Source organism: Citrus sinensis, chromosome 3, assembly GCF_022201045.2.
Source record: "Citrus sinensis cultivar Valencia sweet orange chromosome 3, DVS_A1.0, whole genome shotgun sequence".
In the NCBI taxonomy this organism is placed as follows: Eukaryota; Viridiplantae; Streptophyta; class Magnoliopsida; order Sapindales; family Rutaceae; genus Citrus; species Citrus sinensis.
In genome coordinates, this window is record NC_068558.1 from 37,589,366 (window position 1) to 37,610,952 (window position 21,587).

The 21,587-nt window shown below is 36.0% G+C and overlaps 2 protein-coding genes and 1 non-coding gene across 3 annotated transcripts; 1 reads left to right on the plus strand and 2 right to left on the minus strand.

Moving 5' to 3' along the window:
• Positions 1-3,630: 3,630 nt before the first annotated feature.
• On the plus strand, positions 3,631-4,857 carry LOC127900814 (uncharacterized). Its single transcript, XM_052436055.1, has one exon. It carries the CDS (start codon positions 3,631-3,633, stop codon positions 4,855-4,857), a length of 1,227 nt encoding a protein of 408 aa, XP_052292015.1.
• A 5,196-nt stretch (positions 4,858-10,053) lies between these two features.
• On the minus strand, positions 10,054-14,338 carry LOC127900903 (putative disease resistance RPP13-like protein 1). Its single transcript, XM_052436257.1, has 2 exons — positions 10,459-14,338; positions 10,054-10,315 (listed from the first exon to the last, which is right to left on the minus strand). Exon 1 carries the CDS (start codon positions 14,108-14,110, stop codon positions 10,490-10,492), a length of 3,621 nt encoding a protein of 1,206 aa, XP_052292217.1. The 5' UTR covers positions 14,111-14,338; the 3' UTR covers positions 10,054-10,315; positions 10,459-10,489.
• Positions 14,339-21,376: 7,038 nt separating this feature from the next.
• Positions 21,377-21,479, minus strand: LOC127901585 (small nucleolar RNA R71). Its single transcript, XR_008053829.1, has one exon. It is a non-coding gene; the product is annotated as a small nucleolar RNA R71 (small nucleolar RNA).
• Between the last annotated feature and the right edge of the window lie 108 nt (positions 21,480-21,587).

The window sequence follows — 21,587 nt, forward strand, 5'->3', positions numbered from 1 at the left end:
AGTTGGAATAAGTTCTATTGAATTGGTTTAACCAGGGGCAGACCCAGGACTTTATAGTACTCTGGGCTAAATTTTAAAAAAAATTATATTGTAAAGTGAACATAAAATTTCATAAATTAAAAAAAACACCTAATAAGTTGAAAATAAAAATTTAGTTCAAACAAATACTACTAAAGTTGTACTTTTCGTAACTTTGAACAATAGAATTCATCGATTATAGAATCTAAATCAATAGTATCTACAATTTCTCTTTTACTATAGACAACCATACAATCTAAAAAAAACTCATTTTCTATCTTACTACGAAGTGATGTCTTGATAAAGCTCATGGCTGAAAATGCACGCTCCGTTGTGGCTGCAGAAACTAGAAGAGTCAACACTAGATGAATTAGTCTATCAATCAAGAAATAGTGTTGCAGCTTCTTGTCTCAATTAATCGTCAACATAACTCAAAAAGTGAGTAACTTTTTGAAAAAGTGGATGAGAAAGCACATCAAACTTATAATGTTCCAACTCTTGTCTCAAAGCAAGAATCTCATTTGCAGTGAAATCATGAGAATAAAATTTCTTAGCAAGACAACAAATACGATCTGTATCAAATAATTTAAACTCACCGATTGGATCTAAAGCTGAGCTTAGAGTAAGGAGTTCCATAGTTTGCTCTAGGAACCTGCTATTTATCTCTGTCAATTAAAAATCTATTATAGCATTAAATATATCAAAGTGGTAATGATGCTCAACTGTAACGTAATCTTTTTGTTGACAAAAACATCATGTACCTTCCATATAACAAACCCTCATATCATGCACAGTAATTTCATTCTTTCCACAAAATGATACCACACTTCTAATAAAATCATCCTAACCATTATCTCGAAATTCTTGTAAAAACCTTTTAGTACTTGTGACATAATTCAAAGCATTCAAGATATCTAAAGATTTTGTCTGTAGTGCTCGGCAAAAAATATCAGAGATTCCAAGAACTTTATCCAACAAAACCAAAATAAATACAAACTTGAAGGATGTCATCTCTCTATACGCATCTTTAGCTTCTCCACACATATATCGAGTAGGTCCATCATTAATAATCTTTCTGAGAACTTCAAGAGTTGCACTAAACATCTCAATAAGTCTACTAACTGAAGTAAAATGTGAGCTCCAACAAGTATCTTCAGCCCTTTGTAAAGTTCGGACTTGATTAGCATGTGTACCAGTCTCAAACTCTTCTGAAGCTATCAATTCTATAATTTCTTTCTCTTTAGTAGCTTTTAATTCAGCATAACGTTTGAAAGAAGCATTAACAAAGTTGACAATAGAGCTCAACTTGGAAAAACATAAGCATACCTCATGCACTTCTTGTATTAGATACTGCAACTAATACAAGTTGTAGTCAATGAGCAAAGCAATGTACATCATAGACATATGGATAATCATTAAGAAATAAAGATTGTAATCCATTCCACTCTCCCGCCATATTACTAGCACCATCGTACCCTTCACCCTTTAAAATTTCAATTAAAAGATTGTATCGAGCAAGAACATTACATATCTCATTTTTAGAGTTGAGGCCTTTGTTTCATCAATGTTCACAACTTCAAAGAAACACTCTCTAATAAACTCATCACAATCAATATATCTTAAAATAATAACCATTTGCTCTTTATGAGATTCATCAAGTGCTTAATCAACAAAAATATAAAATTTAGCATCCCCAATTTCCTCTTGAATTTTGTGTCGCACTTTACTCGCAAGAATATACAATAACTCTGCACATCTTTATGTATGGGATAAGTTTTGATTGAAATGCGCAATCCGGGATCATGTTCTAAATAAAGGGTGTCAATAGTAGATGGAATATCAACTTCCTCAAATTCAAGCGTTTGAGACGTAGGAGAACTTGAGGCATCAATATTGCATGGAGAACTTGTCTTATTTGATGATTGATCACCATCTACTTTGGTAAAGAATGAAAGGAGAGTTTTTCTTGGCTGGGATTTGGGGGGACATTATAACCTATAATAATATGAAATTATATAAGAATTGATAAATTAATTAATAATTACAAGCCCAATTAGCATACTTAAATAAAATAAACAATTAAAACTTGTTCATCTTTTCAATTTAAAAAAAAAATATAAGTGAAAAAATAAGTATGTACTTAAAATGCTCTCTTGCAATTGGTCCAACAATAATATATACAATTATATATATATATATATTGCCAATAAAAAATTCAAAATAAAGAGTCACTAGTACAAAAAGTCATAAAGCCAATAAGAAATTTATAAGTTCTGAAAGAAATTTATATAGGTTCTGAAATCATACTAGTACAAAAAAGTGTTAAGCGAACCAAGTTGGAAGATCATGAAGATGATGAATCATGAAGGGGACCACCGATCTTTTTTAGTTCTTGGCTTTATTATTGTTGTCAGTGAAAAGGGAAAGAAAAGTGGATTCGGTAAAGTGTATTTTACTTTGAATTGCACTCTTGTAATTAATTGTTGGTGGCATATTTGTAAATTAACTAGCATATTTGACTCTTTTTTTTTTTTTTGTTTTCTAGCTCGGTATAGCCCACTAATGGATCCCCCATTGAGTTTAACTATAACATTCATAATTTTTTTTTTAATTTTCTATCATAGTATTGTTTAATACAGAGACTAATTAAGCAAAATTATTTTTCTTGATATGGATCAAGCTAAAACAAAATAAATCTTTCTTATATTACTAGACAAATATGATATGTCAATAAAATTATATCTATTTTTTGTCTTATACATACTCCATGTAGTTTTAAACTTTTCTTCTTACCTGTACTTGAAGATCATTTAGAGTTGATGTCGAGGAGGTCTAAAAGAATACAAAATCACCTTATCTTATAAATAACTTTGAAAAACATGGAAATAATAGTTTTCAAAATTTGATTTTGAGTATAAGTTTTATCCTTAGTAATATTTCGCATATACCATCACATGTATTACAAAAAACCAAAACTATCATCATTCAATATAGAAATAAAAGCAACATATATATAAGGTAATCATTATTATAATGAGTTTTTATTTTACATTTGAAAGTTTTTTTCAATCATTCTTATATTAATTTACTTGCTTTACTTTCCATTTATAAATCTTATATTTCGTTTACATAATTTATGTTTAATTTTACACTAATGTTAATTCAGAAGTTTTATGTTACATTTGTAAATTTTTATTTTGTTATCAATAATACTACAATTTATCACTCATATGTTTATTTATTTTGTCTTCCATTTACAAGTCTTATGATTCATTTACTTAATTGATGTTTTATTCTACACTTATTATTGATTTAAAAGTTTTATATTATATAAGTGACACCCCTGAACTTGATTTTATTCTTGTGAGGGATGTTCTTACATTTATAGAAGCTTGAACCGCTATATTCATTTCTTGCAATTAAAACATATAGCTGCATGGTTGGATACACTCCCACGCTACTCTAAACTTCTCTCTGGAAAAAATATCCTGTTTGTATGGGTCTTGTCTTGGTACAAGTTTGTCTCGTCTTGTCTATATGACAAGTTTCTTCTCTACAGAATTTAAATTTTCTAGTTAGTTTTCTTGCCTTCCTCTCCTTTCGTCAGTGGCGATGTCTGAAGGAAACCCGGAGATCGAGATTAATAATGGTTATGCTCATATCAATTTGGCTGAGGAGGAGGACGGGGGGCTCATTGTTGAAGGAGACGCTGGCAACGAGGGTGGTCCAGCGAGCATTGATTTTCGGTTCTGTCTGGTGGGCAGATTTCTTACGGATAAAGTTATTAACTTCCCTGCCATGAAGAACACAATGGCTTCGGTATGGAGGCCAGGGAAGGGAGTCTGCATTAAGGATTTATCTCCCTCGCTTTTTCTATTTCAATTCTTCCATGAAGTGGATGTGAAAAGGGTTCTTGACTCAGGCCCTTGGACGTTTGATCAACATATTCTGCTTGTTAAGCGGCTGGAGGAGAACGAACAGCCTAGGAATGTTCCACTTTACTTTACCTCGTTTTGGACCCAGGTTTATAACCTTCCAATAGGATTCATGTCTGCGAAAATTCTAAAAGACATTGGCAACTACATAGGCACTTTTCTGGAGTCCGATGAGCATAACTTAATGGGGGTTTGGCTAAACTATATGCGTATCCGAGTGGCTATAGATGTTAGGAAACCTCTGAAGCGAAGGATGAAACTAAAGAAGGTTGGCGGAGACTGGATTTGGGTGGATTTTAAATACGAACGCCTCAACATCTTTTGCTTTATTTGTGGATTACTTGGCCACACTGAAAAACAGTGTCCCCAATTGTATGAATGCACTTCTGGGGAGATGGTGAAAGCCTATGGTCACTGGATGAAGGCACCAAATAGAAGAAATGCGATGAACTCCGGCAATCGGTGGCTGAGATCTATCCCACCGGAGGAAGCTGCTGAGGAAAAAGGAAGGTACGGAGACTTTGCAGATACCATGGCAATTGACCCAATTCTTGCCGCAAATCCCGGGTATACCATCCCTCAAAACCTCGAGGGGAACGAGGACGTGGGAAGCAGGGTAGTTAATAAGAAAGGTGACAGCTTAGTGCCTTCTAAGACTTTATCTCGTGTGAAAGGAAAGCAAGTTGCGGGGGCAATAAATGAAATTGATATCAATCCGGATTCTGGGGAAGATATGGATGAAGGATTAATTGTTAAATATTCCAAAAGGAGAAGGTCACAGGCAGGATTGTGCAGCAAAACGGGCTCTGAAGGAGAGGCATCTTCCCAAGTGTTGCTTTTACCTCTTGAATCAAAAAATGGACCAGCGGTGGGCCTTGTAAATCAGGCCCACCGAGACAAATGAGTGTCTTAAGCTGGAACTGCCGTGGGCTGGGCCAACCACGGACAGTTCAAATGCTGGAGGAATGGGCCAAACGTAAGAATCCAGTTTTTATTTTCCTAATTGAAACTCTTTGTAATCGAAATACTTTAGAAAGATTAAAACCGAAGTTGGGCTACGAGGGGCTGTTTGTCGTTGAGCCTTTGGGCCGTAGTGGAGGGATTGCCCTCTTTTGGAAAGCTAGCAGCAAAGTGAGATTACTAAAGTTCTCTAGAAACTTTATAGATGTGGAGGTAGAGTACCCGGAGCTTGGTAAGTGGAGGATGACGGGCTTCTATGGCTTCCCGAAATCCAGTCGTCGACGTGATTCTTGGAACCTCCTTCGCACTTTATCTGCTGTGTCATCTCTTCCTTGGGTGTCCATTGGGGATTTTAACGACCTTTTAGCTGCAAACGAGAAGCGAGGTAAGCATAAGCATCCCAATTGGAAGCTGCAGGGTTTTAAACAAGCTGTGTCGGATAGCGGATTACTTGACATCGGCATGGAAGGTTATCAATTCACATGGGAACGGTCTCGGGGGAAGGATAATTGGGTGGAGGAAAGGTTGGACAGAGTTCTAGCCTCTGAGCTGTGGATAAGTCGGTTCAAGAAAGCTCGGGTTTGGAGTTTGGAGTCTTCAACCTCAGATCATTTACCTATTTTTATGGACCCAAAGCCTTTAGCTCATTCCCATAGGCTTAAAAGATTCCGTTTTGAAAATATGTGGCTGAGAGAGGTAAACTGTGCAGAGGTGGTTCGGTCCAGCTGGTCTTCTTCGCGTGGGTATCCAATTCAGCAAAAAATTTCAGAGTGTGGGTCTGCTTTACTTCGTTGGGGAGGTCACTTAGCTCAGGATTTCAGAAACCATATTTCTGAGTGTAGGAGGCGGATGACTCTCTTAAGGGGGCGTCGTGATTCAGCTGGTCTTGAGGAGTTTTCGGAGGTCAGGAAGCGGTTTAATGAGCTTCTCCATAGTCAGGAGGTTTTCTAGAAGCAGAGATCAAGATTGCTTTGGCTCAAGGAAGGGGATATGAATTCCCGATTCTTCCATGCTACGGCAACTGCAAGAAAGCGAAGGAATTCTATTACGACTCTCCGCAATGCTCAAGGTCACTGGTGTACCACCTCGGCTGACATAGATGGTTTGATTTCTGACTACTTCTCCAATTTATTTACTTCTGATGGTTGTCTGAACGTAGAATCCTTAGATTGTGTCGAGATAAAAGTTTTTGCTGAACAGAACAATTTGCTTCTCGAGCCTTTTTCAACCGGTGAGGTTAAAGGGGCCCTTTTCGAAATGCACCCGGACAAATCGCCAGGTCCCGACGGTATGAACCCGGCCTTTTATCAGTAATTTTGGCTTCATGTTGGTGAGGATGTGACGGAGGCATGTTTAAATTTCATTGCTACTTGCTCCTTTCCTAAGGGCTTAAATGACTCATCTATTGTGCTGATCCCTAAGAAATCAAAACCAGAGTCTCTTTCGGACATGAGGCCTATTGCGTTATGCAATGTCCTTTATAAAATAGTCGCTAAAATGCTCTCAAATCGTATGAAAACTATTCTGGGCTCTGTAGTATCTGAATCTCAGAGTGCTTTTATTCCGGGTCGAGCCATCACCGATAATATCCTTATATCCTCTGAAATCATGCATTTTCTAAAGAGGAAACGTCAAGGAAATGTTGGGGCAGCTGCTCTTAAAATCGACATGTCGAAAGCTTATGACCGTATTGAATGGGATTTCTTGGAAGCTATGTTGCTTAAGCTGGGTTTTGATGCTAAATGGGTGACCTTGATTATGCTATGTGTTTCTACGGTTCGGTATTATGTTATCCGGGATGGGAAGGAAATTGGTCCTATTGTTCCTAGTAGAGGGCTTCGTCAAGGGGACCCTTTGTCGCCGTACTTATTCATTCTTTGTGCGGAGGGGTTAAGTGCTTTAATCCGCAAGAATGAGCGTGCTGGTTTGCTCCATGGGGTTAAGGTAGCTAGAGGAGCTCCTGTTGTTTCTCATCTATTTTTCGCGGACGACTGCTTTTTGTTCTTCAAGGCTAACAACAGTAAAGCTCATGTGATTAAGCGCATCCTTGGGGTGTATGGTCAGGGGTCAGGCCAGAGGGTGAACTTCAGCAAATCCTCAATTTCCTTTAGTTCCAATGTTAAAGAAGATGTTAAGGAGCAGCTTTGCCATATTTTAGAGGTTAACGCTACTGCTAACCATGGCACTTATCTTGGCTTACCCTCTTTTGTTGGCAGGAATAAAAAGGAAGTCTTCAGTTCTATTCGTGATAGGGTGTGGCAGAAGCTTCACAGCTGGAGTATGAATTTTTTGTCAGGAGCTGGTAAGGAAATTCTGTTAAAAACAGTGGCTCAAGCTATTCCCAATTATGCTATGCAGGTTTATCTTTTGCCCCTAGACCTTTGCAAAGAATTAGAAACCATGATGAACTTATTCTGGTGGGGAAGCAGACGTGAAGGGCGAGGTGGTATTCGCTGGATGAAATGGAATTTGCTGTGTAAACCCAAGACCACTGGAGGAATTGGCTTAAAAAATCTTCACGATTTCAATGTGGCAATGTTGGGGAAACAGGTTTGGAAGCTGTTAACGAATCCGGAATCTCTTCTTGGCCAAAATTTCAAAGCTTGGTATTTCCCTCGCACATCTATTGTAGAGGCTGTCTTAGGTCATAATTTGTGTGGAGATCTCTGTTGGCAGCCAAGGATATTATTGTTCGCAGTAGTAGGATCCAGGTTGGCAGTGGTCAGAACACTCTCATCGGGTCGGATCCTTGGCTTCCTGATGCAGATAATGGGTTTATTTCCACCAGCTTAAATGAAAGTATAGCTTCAGCTCCAGTCAGCAGTTTGATGGTCCCTGTGCAGCGTAGATGGGACTATGATGCAGTGGCAGATCTCTTTGATACTCGAGACCGAAACCTCATTTTGCAAATCCCGCTGAGTTCTCGAAGAGAAAAGGATGTTTGGTACTGGATGGCTGACCCCCATGGGTTGTATACTGTTCGGAGCTGTTATAGATTGCTTAATAACTATGTCAACGCCCCAACTTCTGGTATTTGAAGGAAAATTTGGAGCTTGGAGGTGCCTAGTAAGGTGAAGGTTTTTCTTTGGCGAGCTGCGCAGAATGTGCTTCCCACCTCCGATAATCTTATTTGGAAGCGAGTCGAGGTAATGCCCATCTGTTCCCTTTGCAATCAGCAAAAAGAAACTGTTGTGCATGCTTTGGTGAACTGTGTTTTTGCTCAGACTTGTTGGCTGACTTCTTCCCTTGGTTTAATTGGTCCTCAACCTTCTTTTCTTAATTGGTTGGAGCTTGTTTTTTCTTGCTGTAATAAAGAGATGTGTAACCTTGTTGCCATGATATGCTGGAGGATCTGGCTCCGGAGGAATGAGAAAGTTTGGAATAACAAAGTCTGTAGTGTGCGTCATGTCCTCAACTCTACTGGAAATTATTTGTTTCAATGGCAAACTGCGAGGCAGAAATCTGAGGTCCATGATGCTACTTGTTTCCAAGGCTGTCATGGGGCAATTTGCTGGACACCTCCTCAGTTAGGTTGGCTTAAGTGTAATGTTGATGCCGCAACATTTTCAGCTCAGGGAAAAGTGAGTTATGGAGGGGTCATTCGCAACTCTGATGGGCTTTTTATGGCAGCTTGCTGTGCATCTGTCCTGGGTAGTTTTGGTGCAAGGGATGTTGAAGCGCTTGGTGTGCGTGAGATCCTCAGCTGGATTAAGAAGCGGCATTTGTCTTGTGTTGTAGTAGAATTGGACTGCATTCAGGTTTTTAAAGCTCTCACAGCAAGCTATTCTTGTCCTAATGGGTATGGTCTTATTCTTGATGATTGTCTAGCTTTAGCTAAGTCTATAGGAGATATTGAGTTCTCTTTTGTTCGAAGGTCTGCGAACACTGCCGCCCATGTTACTGCTCGGGTGGGGGGTTCTTTGTCAGGCTTTGAGGAGTGGAATCATGTTCCACCTCCTTGGTTATTTTCTTCTCTGTAATCTTTGCCCTTTAATGAAGTTTCCAGTTTCAAAAAAAAAAAAAGTTTTATATTATGTTCATAAGTTTTTGATTTGTTTACTAATAATACATCGATTTACCAGTTCTATATTAATTTACTTCTTTTACTTTGTATTTACAAATCTTATGTTCCATTTACATAATTAATGTTTTATTTTATACTTATTACTGATTACAAGTTTTATATTATATTTATAAATTTTTATTTTGTTTATCAAGAATATACCAATTTACCACTCGTATGTTAATTTACTCTTTTTACTTTCTATTTACAAATCCTATATTCTATTTACACAATTTGTGTTTTATTTGGCACTTTATATTTGTTTTCAAGTTTTATGTTACGTTTGTAAGTTTTTGTTTTATTTTATAATAATACACAAATTAAAAATTCCTATGGTAATTAATTATTTTATCTTTCATTTATAAGTTTTATGTTTCGTTTACTTAATTTACGTTTTGTTTGACACGTTGATTTATAAGTTTTATGTTATATTTATAACTTTTGTTTTATTTATCATTGATACACTAATTATGTACCACTCCTAGGTTAATTTACTTAATTTATTTTTTATTTATAAGTCTTATACTTTGTTTACATAATTTATATTTAATGTTGATTTATAAGTTTTATATTAAATTTGCGTGTCTTATGTTTCATTTACATAATTCATGTTTGAATACAATATTGATGTCGTGATTTTAATCTTTGCATCTAAATAAAATTGAAAATGTGAATTCAACAACTGCTCCAACCGAGAAATTGGCATGAAAAAAAATGTAAATAAAATGACATTTTACAATTGATTAATTTGCATTTTACACTCTACAAAGACCATAAATTTGAATGCTATCTTCTCGAGTTTCTGATATAAAATAGTATGAGCATTAAAAAAAAATTGAAAATTTGTAGCTCATTAAAGAAAACAAAAAATGTTTTGTTTAACTTATGTATATCTGGTAGCTCATCAATGAAGCATTCTCTCACACATAGGAAGATTTTAAAATACATTAAAGATATTACACCTAATTAATGTATATATATTATGTGTGCATTTATTTTAAAAATAACTATGCAATTGGTATACTTATTTAATTGAACTACACATAATATAAATGCACTAATTAAATTTAATATTTTTGATATCTCTAGAAATTCTACTCAATCAGAGCACTTGTAAAATTCTTAACTCTCCCTGCAAGGGTTCGGAAATATTGCAAGTAGTCAGATTCATACAAAAAAGGAGCAATAACAGAGCATAAGGAAAAAAAAAAAAAAGAGTAAGAAACAAGCATTCAAAATTTCGATGAATTTTCTTCATTAGGTTGTCAAACTCTCTGCCCGATTTTGAGGTGCATCGACAACATAATCACAAAGAACAAGAAGATGATATGTACACCAACTGCAACCAAAAGAAGAACGAAAAAAATACATGACAAAATTGTTCGGACAAAAAAAAAGAAAGAAAAAGAAAATTGACAAGATTAGAGAAAGATTGAAACAAGAATGTAAAGAAATTCACGTTTAGTTTTGAAACTGACATACCTGGGTGGTTATGAAAATAATTAAACACAATTCAAGAACATTCACGGGGATGAAGGACAAGACCGCCATTTAGCCTGACATAGGGTATGTCAGCTACCAGGTGCCAATATACTCCCTTCACTTTGCACCTTTCCTCCAGATAAGGACATGAATAGATATCTACATAAACAAGTGAGGGAGGTAGGCCATTCTTCGGCAAGGAAATGAGATTCGGACATTCGCAGAGGGTAAGTCTTTCCAATGAAGTAAGGTTGCGAACAAAGGACAGGGATTCTAGTCCAGGAAATTCTCTGATGTTCAGTTTGACTAAAGAATTAGGAAGCTTTTGGAAGGACACCTCGTCTTCCAATCCGTCTTTAATGAAGAGATCTCGAACTGAGGTGAGGTTGTGGAACCCCAAATCAAAGAATAATTTACAGATGTTCGGGCCTTCAATATGTAGTTCTGTAATATTGGGGGGAAAACCAACTTCCTCAGGAATGGATGCTATGCGTGGACAAGCTCGTATTTCTAAATGTTGAAGAGAAGAGAGATTGTATATGCCGTTGGGCAGGGCCGTTAGATACCGACAACCGAAAAGGGTGAGGCTGCACAGATTTGAGGGCAACCCTCCCTCAGCAAAAGAAACCAAACGAGAACCGTACATCGAAATCGTTGTAATATGGCTGAGTTTGTGCAGACCATCTGGTAGTGATTCTTGGTCAGGAATACTAATTTCCCAGGGCAGAACTTCGGCTCTTGACTCCTCTGGCCCTGAATTTGAAGAATCAGAAATATCTGCTTCAACCGCATGACTTATCCAAGCCACCTCCCAAAATCCATCAATTGCTAGTTCACAGAGTGGGGGGAGCGCCGTATATGACACCAACAATTGCTCACAACTCCTAATGACAACTCTTTCAAGTGAAGAAAAACGCTGGGGCAATCTACCTTTCAGTTTTGAACAATTTATTATGGAAAGCTCTCGCAAGCTATGAAACCCTTTAGCAGCTTCTTGGTCACCACCAGCAGTACCTGCATGAGAAATCCATTCCTCCAATTCTTGCATATCCTCGAAACAAAGAGTCTCTAGTGATGGAAAAGGCTCTGAGCAATACTTTCCACAAAACTCCAGACCAACACTCTTTACTTTGGCCATGCCTTTGATAACAAGATTCTTAAGCGAGGGCAAATGCCCAACTGATGGCAAGGAGGTACATTGGTTACAATTTCTAAACCTTAGTACCACTAAATTTTTAAATGAGGACTGTCCTAACCAAGTTGGAAGCTTTGCACCACCATAACCCTGTACTTTCAGCTCTTTCAGTCCATAATGAGGTTTTAGCATCTCAAGAACACGAGTTTGGATTTCTGCTACCTCCCTTGAATCGCTATTAGTAGTTTTGTCGCCCCATTTTAGCGATAGTGCTTCAAGTTTCTCCTTGCCATTTAATTGAGCTTCCTTGGCATCTTCGGCATCATTCACATTCTCCAAGCCTGAAATAGTCAGTTTGTCTTGAAGAAGCGTCAAAGATCTCAACTCTCTTAACCCAGAGCAGTTGCTTTTACCCACAGCAAATTTGGCCAGTGTTCGGAGACTCGTCAACTTACCAATTCTCAAAGGCATCTCTTCAAATAAATTCGAATGAGAATTTTTGAGATGCCGCAAGTTGGTAAGGTTCCCTATGTCCGGAAACAACTTCTTTAAACGGTAACAACGCTCTAAAATGAGTGTCTGTAAATTGTAAAGAGTACTGACCGATTCAGGCAAAACTTCAATTGCAGTGCGGGAAAATTCAAGATACCGTAAATGCTTCAATTCTCCAATGTCATTCGGAAGCTGAAGGATCCAATAGCCACACAAAGATAAGACTCTCAGCCGCCGTAGTCTTGGTATGACATGAAAAACAAGGTTTTTAGTCACGAAAGATTGCTTTCTTGTGCTCACTGGCAGTGCTAAGAGAGTTCGCAAATATTCAACTTCGTGGAGCCCCTCAAACCTTTTAATTCCGTCAAATCTGCTACAGAGGTAAGATAAATGACGAAGATTTCTGGAAAATCTCCCTTGATTGTGTCTATCCCATGTAATCTCCGTACTAGAGCATATTTCTCCCGAAGACCATGAGGCAAGATCATGAATAAGGTCGTGCATAAGAAACCATGACGCATCTATCTTTGACCGTTGGAAAAATGACCTTGAATGGAGCACTTGAAAAGACTTGCGGCCTAATTCTTCCATTTCGATCCCATCAGTCTTATGTTGTAACAAACCCTCTGCCATCCATAGTAAAACTATTTGCCTCTCATCAAATGGATAACCCTTGGGTAGCAACGAACAATGTGCAAAGCATCGTTTTACATGTGAAGGAAGATAGTAATAGCTAACCCTTAGAGCACGCATAATACCGCTTTTATCTTCATCCAAATCCCAGATTTTGCTATTTAGCACATCTTCCCAATCTTTGGGGTCATATTTGCCTCGTAAAAGACCCCCCAGAGTCTTTGCTGCTAGAGGCGAACCGTTGCACTTGTCCACTATCTTCTCACCGATTTCGCTCAAGTATTGATGAGCACTAAAATCTGTTCTTCCCAAGGAGTGTCGAACAAATATACTCAAGCAATCATCACGCAACAAGTTTTCTAATGAGTACGCCGCACTAGGAGTGGTCACCATTGACGAAACATCTTCATTCCGAGTTGTAACGATAATTTTACTGCCTGGTAAGCCAGCTTTAAATGGTTTGCATAAGTTTGTCCAGTCATCATAATTCTCGGTCCACATATCATCCAAAACAAGTAAAAATTTCTTGTTTTTCAGTTGATTCTCCAGTTGCAGTTGAAGCAAGTTTAAATCATTGACATCAACACTTCCAACAGCTGCTTGTAGTATCACTTTTGTTATCCCAACAGCATCAAAATCTTCGGAAACATAAGCCCAGGCTCTGAAATCAGGAAAATGTTCTTCCACTCTGACATCATTGAAAACAAGTTGAGCAAGAGTGGTCTTCCCCAGACCTCCCATACCTGTTATAGGAATAACGGAGAATCCCCGGCCACTATTTAAATCATCCCTCCGCAACAGTCCAACGAGTGCCTCCTTGTCTTTTTCTCTGCCGTAAACTTCGTCTTCATCGACCAAAGAGGTTGTTGACAGTGGCCTTTCCCGGACTCTGCCGTACCTGAACCCTCCCGAAATTTCTTTCAAATCCAGTTTATCTTTCTCTGCTGCAATTTCTTCAAATCTGGCCGTAATCTCCTCTGTTTGCGTCGCAATCATGGAATCGAACTTGACATGTGGTGGACTCAATTTGGTGCAGCAGGCAGGAATAAGCATCCGGAACTTACTTGTAGTACCGGTGGGTCGACGATCAGCTTGTTCAAGCAGCAACAACTTCCTCCGGAAAGCTTCAGTTGCAAACTCATCCAACATGTCTTCTGCATCGAAAGCCAAGTTTTGGAGTTTGCCTAACCACGTCTTCACCGAGGGCTTTGTTATCTGCTTCTCCTCCGCATCATCCAGGACCACCTTGATCGTCAGCAATAGCTCCTCCCATTTCTTAAGATCAGCTTCGATTTGCCCTCGGCGTGCAAATAGCTGAATCACCTCCGAAGCCAGCTTTTCAACCAACATCTCAACAGTGACTACTAGAAAGGCCTCTCCAACGATAGACATTTTTACTTTTTTTTTAAGGAAACAAAAGGAGTTGATCAGCAGAATGAAGTAGCAAAATTATGCAGAACAAAGAAAAGGAACAGGTTTTTTTTCTTTTATTTAATCAGAAAAGAAATGATTATGAAAATGAAGTTGAGAAAATGTATAGGAAAAGATAAGGGACTATGGGAGATGAAGTAGAGAAAATCTGCAATTTAGGAACAAGTTTAGTCGAAGTTGTGAAAAGGTCAAGCAATCAATATTCCATATATTTCCGGTCTCTTTTTCTTTCTAATTCATAGAGAAGTTACATCAACCCATAAATAATTTTTTGTATTTGGCGCAATTTAATTATTTAGTCAAATAATTAAAGAGTCATGAGAAACTACTTATGAATTAATATAATTTAACAGCTACTTCGTTCAAATAGAACTCGGATCCATTATGTTTTAAGAGTCAATGTGAGATTTTATTATTTTAATTTTGGATCTTTGGTACAACCGATAAAAGTAATGCAATTCGACTTTTAATCCACTTGTTACTAATTTTCTATAAATTATTTCTCATGCGTTGATTGAAATCTAATGGATGAAATTTGCAGATTATATGTTACATCAAATGTAAATAATAGAGTGGAGTGAATTTAAGCCATTTAACAGAAACAAGGTCCGGGTGCATTTTTATATTGTTTCTCTATATGATTGAAATCGGAATATTTTGTTTTTCACTGGGGAATTCCGTTTCAAAAGTAGTTTCAGGTTCTTTTTTAAAACCTGTGAGAGAGCAGGTGAAAGGAAATTCGGTCATCCATTCCATCAGCTTCTTTTTTAAAATCTGTGAGAGAGTAGGTGCAAGCAAATTAGGTCTTCCAGTCCACCAACTTGCTCAAACAAATTGCTAATAAAAATTTTAAAACAAGTGGTCGACAGAAGAAAATGAAAATTGTCACTATATTTAAACCTTGTCGGCCATCTTGGATTAAAAAAAAATTATCATATTGTCATTATAGGAATGGGTCCAGGAAGTGAAGGAAAAAGAAAATTGATACAATGAATAATTTTACGTAAACTTGTCCCTCTGGTAATCACTTGGCAAAGTTCTACATATTGAACAATTTTAAGGCTTGTCATCTTGACATAATTGATGAAATTTCAAACATATAACTATATTAGACGATGACAAGCACATATTGATTTTATAGCCATACCGACACACACACACACAAACACAAACACGTATATAAAACAGTAAACTTTAACAATTCAAAAAAAAAAAAAGAAAAAAAACCTCTGCTTGTCCCTTCAAATTATCTAACTTCTATTGAAAAATTGGCCAAAACAAACTCTAATTATATCTTGAGTATTGTTTTCACTGCAATAAGTTTTTATTATCTTATTTTATTTTATCTTTAAGATGTGAGAAAATTTCAAACTTTAAGTTTTCTTGTTTTTATTTAATATATTTTTCTTTTTAATTTATTTTACTTTTAAAAATTAATATCAATTCAAAATAATAAGTTAGGCTCGAGCCCAATTCAATATGCAATTTTGCAAGTTCGATTTACAATCAAGAGTGAGATTATTAGCACTCTTCCAAAATCCTCTTAAAAAGTTAAAACCCCATTCTATATGGTAAATACTCATTTAGTCATTTTTATTTAAGTGCCCATTTAATCTTTATATTTTAAAAAATACCTTAAGACACTCCTGCCCTTAGATATATCATACTCTTCCTTTTACTTTTTCTTTGTTCTTATAATAATACCATTGCTATAATATTCTTGATAGTAATTAACGTACCTATTGAAAAAGTTAATTATTTATTAGTAAATTAACAAAGAAATATCAACATAAAAGAATTAGTATTTTCCATGCCATTGCAATAATCTTGCTAATTATTATTTATAAATAAATTAATACCAATAAACTTTAAGCAATATTTAATATCCCTACAACAATCCTAGTAATTAATTATTTATAAACAAATTAATTTACGAAATTAATCCTAAAAGAAAAATAATAACAACAAATTTACATTAATTTTTATTTTACTTTAAAAGTATATTTGGTAATTTTTTTTCTTTTTGTTAATATCCGCAAAAATATTATTGTATAGATATTATTGTAAAAGGAAAGAAAAGTAATGAAATGAGTGTAAAACAATTAATAGCAAAAGTGTCTTGAGGCATTTTTTTTTAAAATATTGGAATTAAAATGTCATTTTTAACTTCAAATATAAGGACTAAACAAGTATTTACATTAAATAAAATTAATCCCGCTTATTTTTTTCTCTCTCTTTGATCTTTTTTTAAAAAAAATTGAAATCTGCATGTATAACCAAAACTCAAAGTCTTGCAATACTTAGAACCTCTTCTGCCAATGATCAAATTTTTATATAATCGATGAACCTGAAATCTATACCCAGGTTAGGTCAGTTGTTGAAGCTGAGGAAGAAACCAATAAAAAGCTAAGTCTTACTTCCCTTGCGACCCAAAACCAATTGAACCACATTTGCTTCTCTCTCTTTGAGTCATATTTTTTTAGTCTTATCCATATAATTAATTCACATAAACTTAAAATGTTAATAGTTTTTCTTTTTCTTTCTTTTTTCAAATTGATTATTTTTGTTTTTTGAAAGTTAGCATTTGAGTTTTGTAGAGAGAGAAGGTTTGAAAAAGGGTTTATCTTAAAATAAAATTAAAAAAAAGGAAAGGATTTTTTGGTATTAAATAAAATATAATCGGAAAAAGGGGTTACCTATTTTCTATAAATTATTTCTCATGCGTTGATTGAAATCTAATGGATGAAATTTGCAGATTATATGTTACATCAAATGTAAATAATAGAGTGGAGTGAATTTAAGCCATTTAACAGAAACAAGGTCCGGGTGCATTTTTATATTGTTTCTCTATATGATTGAAATCGGAATATTTTGTTTTTCACTGGGGAATTCCGTTTCAAAAGTAGTTTCAGGTTCTTTTTTAAAACCTGTGAGAGAGCAGGTGAAAGGAAATTCGGTCATCCATTCCATCAGCTTCTTTTTTAAAATCTGTGAGAGAGTAGGTGCAAGCAAATTAGGTCTTCCAGTCCACCAACTTGCTCAAAAAAATTGCTAATAAAAATTTTAAAACAAGTGGTCGGCAGAAGAAAATGAAAATTGTCACTATATTTAAACCTTGTCGGCCATCTGGGATTAAAAAAAAATTATCATATTGTCATTATAGGAATGGGTCCAGGAAGTGAAGGAAAAAGAAAATTGATACAATGAATAATTTTATGTAAACTTGTCCCTCAGGTAATTACTTGGCAAAGTTCTAAATATTGAACAATTTTAAGGCTTGTCATCTTGACATAATTGATGAAATTTCAAACATATAAGTATATTAGGCGATGACAAGCATGTTGAAAAGTCAGCAACCAAAGACAACTTTTCAACAAACACACAGCTAGCATGCAAGCTTTGGAGAAAATACAAAACGTGTTGAAACAATTGGCCAAAGTTGGTACCGACCCTTGATAATTAATTGGCAAGTTGATGGAGGAGCCACATGCATTTCTTTTGTTTTTCAAGTCGGTGCTAAATTGCAGGACTTTTGTCAACTACTTGAAAACTTTTTGCAGTGAAGCTCAACTATAAATAGAGCTTCATTCAGAGAGAAATTTGTATCCCAAAATTTGTTAAACTTATAAGTTTCTAAGCTTTTGAGAGTTCTGACAGTGTGAGCAATTGGAGAGTGTGTGTGAGAGTACTGGATGTACTTGGGTTCTATGAAAGTGAGATTTCTTTACTCAAATTTGTACTCAAATAATTGTTAATAATATAATTATTTTTCTCTTGCTCCTGTGGACGTAGGCATATTGCCGAACCACGTAAATTTTGTGTCATTTATTTTTATATAATTATTTGGTGCGCTTGATTCCGCATTCTGCGCACAAGTGGTATCAGAGCCGACGGTTCATACTTGGGGGATACGGTACTGTTCACGTATACGGTATTATTCTCGAATACGGTACTGTTCACAAATTCGGTGGAGACAACCATTTGTACTTGGGAGACGGTCTATTGTAAGTAGTGTGTATTTTTGCATGTCTAAAAAAGTTCTGTTAACAAAGCGATAAAAGTCTAAGGATTCTGGTTTTTAATTGGGACCGAGTTCTCATCCAGTCTCCTGGAAACTTTCCTGGTGCATTTATTCACGCGAAATTAACATCATAGAGGCTATTTTTCAAGTGGAAATAGTTCGTTAAGAAAATGGTAGAAGGTGAAACTTTTAGAATTAAGGAGAGATCTACCGAGACTATTTCAAGAGACACTTCAGGTGGGAGGCGAGATTTGTCAAATCGCTATTCAAGACCTGTTATAAGAGGCCAGAAGATCGATGTTGAAAAGTTTGATGTGAAAATCATTTTCGGCATGTGGAGGCGTGAAATTATGGATGCCCTTATTCAAATCGATCTCAATGTTATTCTGAAAAAATAAAAGACACTTGTATGATGAAGAAATTTGGGATCGTATGAACGAGAAATCTTGTGGTCAGATCAGATCTTGTTTGACCAAGGAGGTGAAATACTTCGTAAAAGATGAGGAGTGTGCGGTGACTTTGTGGCGTATATTGGAGGAGAAGTACCTGCTGAAAAGTCTTGAAAATCGTCTTCATACAATGAGTCAAGTATATGGCTTTTGAATGAAGCATGGGGTGTCAATGCACGATCATGTCTCAAGATTTGAAAAATTACTTGCTGATTTGAAGAATTTTGATGAAGTTATTAAGGATGAAGTCAAGGCTATGATTATGTTACACTTACTGCCAAAGGAATATAACCATTTTGTGACTACCTTGATATATGGGAAGAGTGTGATCATCTTCAAAGATGTTTGCACAACTTTAACTAACTTCGAGATTTGGAATAATGATAAAAATTCAGAACGAGCATCGTCTGAAACTTTGGTGAGTAGAGATTGGGCAATCGTTCCTCCAATATTTATGCTTCTCGATTTGAATCGAGATGAGTGTTGTTGAGTGTTAGAAAATGCATATTTATAAAGGAGAAAATCGTCATTTTACATTTCAAGTCTTACTAACAACCCTTACTTTTATGTATTTAACATTCTTATGATTTAATTACGTGTGTTTTATTTTAATTAAGTAATTTATGTATTTTAGGGGCATTATAGTCATTTCACAATAAAGGAGAGATCAGACGGCAAAACGGACATCACTTTTGAACTCAGGACGGTCGAAAACCTTAGGAGGAGCATAAAAGGAAAAATGGCACTATTCACATGTACGGTACTATTCACGTGTACGATACTGTATACGTTACTGTTCACGACACTGTTCACATAGACGGATGATGACGTGGCATTGACCGATGATGTGGCATTGACTGATGAGGTGTCACGATCCTGTTGGACTAAAATTCTTATGTACTGTTGATGGTGACGTGGCAGCATATCAGTGGACGAAAAATCTCGCGTACGGTGCATGCATCACACAGGATTATTTTCAACCAAACCGCGTTACTGTTCATCCGGGTCAAACCGCGTTACTGTTCAAAGTCGGGTCAAACCGTGTTACTGTTCATCCGCGTGGTCAAACCGTGGACTGTTGACTGATGACGTGGCGCAATCCTGAGCGTCCAAACTATTTTTAATCCGATGGCCATGATTTACTCCATGTATCTATAAAAAGGGGGCCTCCCCCCCCTAATTTGATATCTCTGAATCCATTTTTGGACTCTGTTTTCTGTAATTCCCTCTCCATCTTGTATTTTCTTCGTATTTTAATAAATTCCCATTTTGCCTCTAGTTCAATTATGAGTGGCTAATTTTCTTTCAAGCTTGGGTTGAAGGTGAAGTCTCAACATGTGTCATGGGCTTTATTTGGTAAATTTATTTTCTCCTCCCCTCTAGTTTTTGTGGATGTTTTGACTTTTCGTCGACAAATAATACTAATCTTGTCTAGTACCGTCTTGGTTTCACCGGCCCTCTGGTACAAGATTATTATTATTTGGCACGATAAGCCCTTAGCACCATATTGATTAGAGCGTGGTTCATGAGGTGTGGATTCCCCCCTCATGATTTAATTGGCATTAATACGAATTATTTAGCCCATGATGCATGTTGATATGGATCCAGATACCCAAGTACGTCATTTCAATAGAATTATCTTCAATTTATTCTCGTCATTGCAATTCCAATTTTAGAATTTATTCTCGCCATTTTAATTTAAGTTTTAGCATATTCCAAACCATTTCCACCATAAATCCAACCACCCATTTACAAAATTAATTCTACACATAATTAAAATCCACCTCCTCGTGGGATCGACACTCGTCACCATTGATCTATACTACAATAGATTCGTGCGCTTGCGAGTACATTAAAATTTGCACAACAAGTTTTTGGCGCCGTTGCCGGGGAGGTAAGTAATTTTAATTCATAGAATTAATTTTTGTGAATAATTTCTTTTATTTGTTTTCTTGTATTTTTTTTTTATTATTAAAAAAAAAAGAAAAAAAAGTGAATCTACATTTAAAGGTTAGTATTTCTTTTCTTTTTCTCTTCTTTAAAATTTTGTAATTTAATTTTCCATTTATTTTTCTTTGTAATTTTTTTTGTTTATCTTATTAATTTAATTTTTAGTTAATTTCTTTCACGTATTTATTTTTGTGTATTTTTATAGAAAGGTTGTAATAGCACAATAAGGTTAGTATCGTAATTTCTCCCTCTTCTTTATTTTTATTTGTTTTGTTCCCATCTTTATTTTTTGTTTTGTTTGCATCTTTATTTTTATTTTATTTATTTTGCATGCATGGTCGTAGGTCATTATTACCTAATCTTGAACCTATAGACCTTGAATTAGAAAAAACACTTCGCACACACAAACACGTTAAAAATAAAATGGATTTACAAGCACCACAGGAGAGGCCATTTAAGGACTATTTTAGTCCCTTAGCTAATTTGAGCACGTCATGCATAAGATACCCAAATGTAGCTGCTAGGAGTTTTGAATTAAAACCTAGTGTGTTAAATTGTCTCCCTACATTTTATGGCCTAGAAAATGAGGATCCATATAATCATTTGAATGATTTTCATGCCATTTGTCAAACATTCAAATATGAGAATTTTTCAGATGATGATGTTAAACTTAGACTATTCCCATTTTCTTTAAAAGATAGAGCTCGTTCATGGCTTAATACATTGCCTGCTAATAGCATTGCATCATGGGAACAAATGGTTACAAAATTTTTAAATAAATATTTCCCAGTGCATAAAACCAATGCTATTCGTAGGGAAATCTCGGAGTTTACCCAGAAAGATGACGAGCAATTTTTCGAAACATGGGAGCGATTCAATGGGCTACTCTTGAAGTGTCCACATCATGGGTACGAGAAATGGCACCAATGCCAATACTTTTTGGAGGGATTATTGCCGAATGTGCAAGAATGACTAATGGCAACGAGTGGAGGAGAGCTAATGTCAAAAAGTGCATCAG

Coding starts and splice junctions, on each gene's coding strand:
- LOC127900814 (XM_052436055.1), top strand. CDS start 3,631: ATGTCTGAAGGAAACCCGGAGATCGAGATTAATAATGGTTATGCTCAT.
- LOC127900903 (XM_052436257.1), bottom strand. CDS start 14,110: ATGTCTATCGTTGGAGAGGCCTTTCTAGTAGTCACTGTTGAGATGTTG.